The sequence below is a fragment of the Triticum aestivum genome, chromosome 2D (assembly GCF_018294505.1).
Source record: "Triticum aestivum cultivar Chinese Spring chromosome 2D, IWGSC CS RefSeq v2.1, whole genome shotgun sequence".
Taxonomy (NCBI): Eukaryota; Viridiplantae; Streptophyta; class Magnoliopsida; order Poales; family Poaceae; genus Triticum; species Triticum aestivum.
In genome coordinates this window covers 571,451,314-571,456,516 of record NC_057799.1, presented here as the reverse complement: position 1 = coordinate 571,456,516, position 5,203 = coordinate 571,451,314, and the positions used below count along the sequence as shown (strand labels likewise).

The window sequence follows — 5,203 nt, the reverse complement described above, 5'->3', positions numbered from 1 at the left end:
AGCTGATAGCGCTGTAGACGCGCATTCAGAGCATGGTCGACAAGAATGTAAAACTTGTCGATGTAATCCAGGTGATGCTAGTTCGCCGGATTCTCCCGTGCCAAAGCCGAAGCCTCCCGCTATGGAAGTTCAATCCGAAGAAGCACCATACCCTGAAGAGGCTCTTCGAGACCACTCACAAAGATGCCTGGAGGTTGCTCTTCAAGGGAAACGAGACACCACCAGCCACGGATTCGGACCGTGGGCATGATGTTAACCACCCCGCCAGCGAGGTGAGTTTTTAATGCGTCCTCTACTTGTTTGTTTCAAGGAGGATATCTGAATTTTTACTGTTATTCCTTCTTCAGGAATGGATGGAGAGGGCGAAGAAGATCCAGTGCCCGGCTCTGCTGCCTGAAGAACCAGTCATTCCGCATCTAGCGAAGATGCTGGTGCCGACGCCCTATACGGCGCCGGCGAAGAAGGCCAAGGGGGTCCGGAGCGGCCCCCGCCACAAGGGTGCTACGGACGCGACGTCCGCAGACAAGACCCGTTCCTCCGTCGCCGAAGACGACGACGATGAAGAGGAGGAGAAGGAGGAGGAGAGCGACTCTCCCCCTGATGGAGGGAGAAAGAAAAGGGCGGCCTCCACAATTCTGGAGAAGGAGGCGCCCAAGAGGGAGAAAGGCCGGCCTGCGGGTGGCTCCGTATGGGACGTCGACAGCAATCCGGAGCGACGCCCCCGCACTAAGCCTCGGGCCGCATCGTAAGTGCTGAGACTCATACATGCCCATAGATCTAACCTCTCCTCCTTGTCGTATTGACATGGTCAATCATGCTATTACAGTCCGGCTCACGACAGCTCCCAGCGATCCTCATCAGAGGGTTCGTTGGACACAAAGGAGATGGCCAGCGAGACACCACCGGCCGCTTACTCTCCCAAGGCCAAGGGAGACGACGAGGTGCTCTCGCAAGGCCAAGGATATGGGTCAGACGCCGGTACCGCGCACATGGGGTACAAGCCATCACCGGGAGCCGTGCCGCTTAAGAACCTCAGTCCCCGAAGGGAGGCGGTTCCGTAGTAGTTGCCACACAAAAATCTTAATCTTGAGGGGTAAGGGGGCTTTACACAATGGTAAAAGCCATGGATTGATAGATGACTGTCATAAAGCATGGTACGCCGTGCTCACCGAAAACTCCGTCATCGGAATGAGCCGCCACAACACGGTGTCCGGTAGCACCAGTGGGAGGGCACTCCGTAGTCTAGTTCAGTCATCACTTTCCGCTTGTCCAAACGTACGTCTCACGGTGAGCCTAATGCCCTTTGAGATCCAGTTTGAATAGCAGGAGGTTCCCGTGCATTTTCTCCAAGGAATGACCCTGAGTTATCGAAGCATGGCTCAATAGTAGTTTCTAAGTCGACGGTCGACCAACTCGTCACCTTCGTCGCTCGAACGCCCAGTTAGTTCGCTTGCACGTCTTTTTTTAGTTGGCGCCCACACACATGTACATTTGTTTCCCGGCTTTTGGCTATCTAAAAAAGTTGACTAATGGTTGTTTTAAAATAAATTGTGAAATAAGAGCATGTTCACAAATATAGAAAAATCACGTCATGTCCCGACTTGCTACTGTACTACACCCTTCATATAAGATTGTTTTTTTGACAATACACTAATATAAAAAGGACAACGCTAACGCCCACACGTGTGGTGAGAGCCAAACTCGCCCACACGCCCTATAACACACAGACTACGTCATGTCACCGCATGCATGCATGTGGAAATCTTTTTGGATTTTTAGTTTTTAAAATGTTTTATATCTTAAATGAAAAATCTGATTGAAGATCCGTTTTCATCATTAAATTCCTCGCGACGAGATCTTCGAAACTAGATCTCATATCAATATATTTCGACGAAATTTTCTTTTGGTTAAAAGTTGCCATGTCTATTGCACATGAATTGCCATAATGTTTACACTGAAGTTGCCATGATATATTTCAGCTATTTTCTCCTACATTTAAAAATAAATTTTGACAAATTATAAAACGGGGAATTAAGAAACTAGACTTGCCATGCACCATAAACTAAAATTGCCATGATACATGCACTTAAAATTGTCATGGTTCATACAAAAATATTTTTTCATGATCTACAAACTAAAATTGCCACATGACAACTTTAGTTTAAGCACTATAGCAACTAAAGTGTAAACATCATGGCAACTTTTGGACAACAAAATTTCGTCGAAACATATCAACATGGGGTCTAGTTTTGAAGATCTCGTTGAGACGGATTTAATGGTGAAAACGGATTTTTAATTCGCTTTTTAAATTAGGAGATAAAACAATTTTAAGCTGAAAACCAAAAACATTTCTGTTGATGTCATCTGTTTATACGTGGCAAAATGAGTGATGATGAAGGCGTATGAGCGATGTACAAACGCCCACACGTATGGGCGTTAGTTTTTCGTATAAAAAAATGTCTTGCATTATGAGAGGGAATACCATATGTGATTAGCACCTGGTTAGCTACTAGTCTAGTGGTAAGGGCACTCGGACCACCGGAACAAGTAGAAGGTCACGGCGCAGCCGCACGGTGACTCCCATCTTCTCCGTCATGTCGAGCTCCTTGGCCTGCGCCCCGCCGGGCAGCTCCCAGTCGAAATGGTACAGCAGCCCGGCGAGCGCGAGCTCCACGTTGGCCAAGCCGAACGACATCCCGGGGCACATCCGCCGGCCCGCTCCGAACGGCGTGTACTCCATGTCGGCCCCCTTGAAGTCGACCTCGCCGCGCTCGAACCTCTCCGGTATGAACTCTTCGGCGGCGTCCCAGTGGGCGGGGTCCCTGCTGATGGCCCAGGCGTTGACGAGCACCATGGTACCCTTGGGCACGTCGAAGCCCAAGACCCGACAGTCGTTCATGCACTCCCGCGGCAGCAGCAGCGGCGCCGGAGGGTGCAGCCGGAGCACCTCCTTGATCACCAGGCGCATGTAGTTGAGGCCGCCTAGGGAGTCCTCTGTCACGTTGGGTTGTCCGGCGAGGGCTCGCCGGACCTCGTCTTGCGCCTTCCGCATCACCCTGGGGTTCTTCAAGAGCTCGGCCATGGTCCAGATCAGCGTGGTTGCCGACGTGTCACTGCCCCCGGCGAACATGTCCTGTAGGAGTATGGCACGATACATGCATGAAACGACTTTTTTTTCATGGATTGATGGAAGAAGTTATGTGGATTCCGTGAGTGAGGTGCTTCATTACGTACCCCGACGGCCGACTTGATGTTGTCAGTGGACATGGGGAACTGCAGGTGGCCTTCCCGCTGGATCCTCAGGAGCACGTCGAGCAAGTCCTCCTTGTCGTCATCGGCTGCTCTGTTCTCCTGGTGCTCCTGGACGACGGCGTCCATGAACGCGGCACCTTCTTCCTGGTGCCGCTTCATCCGGCCCGGCATCCGGCTGACGAGCATGGCGAGGCGCGACGACGGGTAGAGGTCCGGCAAGCTCATCCTGGCGAACAGCCTGATCCCGCGCTCCAGCATCACCAGGAACTTATCCCGGTCCTTGAACCTGCTCCCGATGATGGCGCGCACCGCCGAGTCGGCCGCGTACGCCGACAGCCGCTGGCTGAGGTTCACCGGGGTAGACGACGCGGCGGCCGCCGCCACCGCCAGGAGCAGCCGGCCGGCCTCCTCCTCGCGCACGGGCCGGAAGGACTGGACGCGCCTGGCGCTCAGCAGCTCGACGGTGCAGATCTTGCGGATCTGCCGCCACTTGTCACCATACGGCGCGAAGACTATCCCCTCTGCTCCCTCGGGGATGCACAGGCGGATCATGCGGCTGATGGGGCGCGTGGCGAAGTCGACGTCGCGCGCCACCATGACCTCGCGCGCGGCGTCCGCGGAGGAGGCGACCACGACGGGGAGGCCGCCGAGGCGGAGCAGCAGGAGAGGGCCGTGGCGTCGCGCCAGGTCGCGCATGGCGCGGTGCGGCAGGTCTCCCACGAGGTGGTGGAGGTGGCCGATGACCGGGAGTGCCCACGGAGACGGAGGCAGCAGGCGGGCACCCTCGCGGTGCCGGCGCCGGTGCCGGCGCACCGCGCGGTTGAGGCATAGAAGAGGGACGACAATGGCCAGGAGAGTGAGGAGGAGCTGGTACTGGTAGAGCTGCAACGACTCCATGCTTTGAGCGGTAGCTCCAGTTTCAGAACGGCACAGTTCAGAGTGACACTGACGCGCCGTATGCATAATGCATCGCATCCACCCACGCTTACAATAATGGCGTCGCTTGAAACAAAGCCAAAAACCATTGTATAGTAATAGGTGTCTTTGTGCTTGTCCGTATCCTCGCACACTTACAGTTACAGCTGTCTGTCCACGCTCCCAAGGTAGGGATCGAGTCGATCTGAGGCTTTGCATTCTCACTAGTGGCTGGGGCGCGCCAAGGGCGCGCCTCCTCTGCCGTCCTGTGCGCGCAAATCATGTGGATGCATGTATGCATATGCTTTTGCAGCCCAGATGAGCATCAGATGTTAAAAACAAGTGCACTTAACTGAAATAGATTATAGATCATTGCAGTGTTCACTCATATACAACACAGACGATCGCTAGTTGTTTAAAAAAGAATATAAATAACAAAAGTGCAGCAGGAAAACGTCTAGTCGTCGAGCATAGCAAGCTAATAGTAGGTCTATAAAAGTTGAACATTCTCCAAAAGGCGGGCATCATCACACCTTGCAATATAACCTTAGTTGTTCCCTGCAGAACATAAGTACTGTTAAGCATCACACAGAACACATAATGAACACAGAATAACATAAGACTGAAGCACTACCTTAGACTACCCATAGTGGGAGTAACATAGGTAGTAACATCATACATATCTAGATAAAATAGATGATGTGGCAAGAAATAAATGAAGAAAGTGAGGAAAATGGTAACATAGCTTTTTACTAGTAGTAAGTAACATCACACATATTAAGGCAAGATGAGTCTATAGCCCAATAAATGAAGTGTTGCATGTTACCACATATACGTTACTCCCCACTATAGAGGTAGTAATATAGACCAGTAACATATGCATGTTACTAGACTACCCATTGTGGCTAGTCTTCGACCTCCCACTTCATTCATAGTGAATCGCGGATCGCTTAACCATTCAAAGAAAAAATAACTCACTAATTAAGAGTACCCTATGAACAGCAAACTGCAAAAGCATTCTGCAGAGAAGCATATG

General features: G+C 51.8%; 1 protein-coding gene across 1 annotated transcript; it reads right to left on the bottom strand.

Annotated features, from left to right (window-relative positions):
* Nucleotides 1–2,403: 2,403 nt before the first annotated feature.
* On the bottom strand, nucleotides 2,404–4,262 carry LOC123050055 (desmethyl-deoxy-podophyllotoxin synthase). Its single transcript, XM_044472899.1, has 2 exons — nucleotides 3,235–4,262; nucleotides 2,404–3,133 (listed from the first exon to the last, which is right to left on the bottom strand). The coding sequence occupies exons 1-2, from the start codon at nucleotides 4,225–4,227 to the stop codon at nucleotides 2,510–2,512; spliced, it is 1,617 nt and encodes a 538-aa protein (XP_044328834.1). The 5' UTR covers nucleotides 4,228–4,262; the 3' UTR covers nucleotides 2,404–2,509.
* Nucleotides 4,263–5,203: the final 941 nt, after the last annotated feature.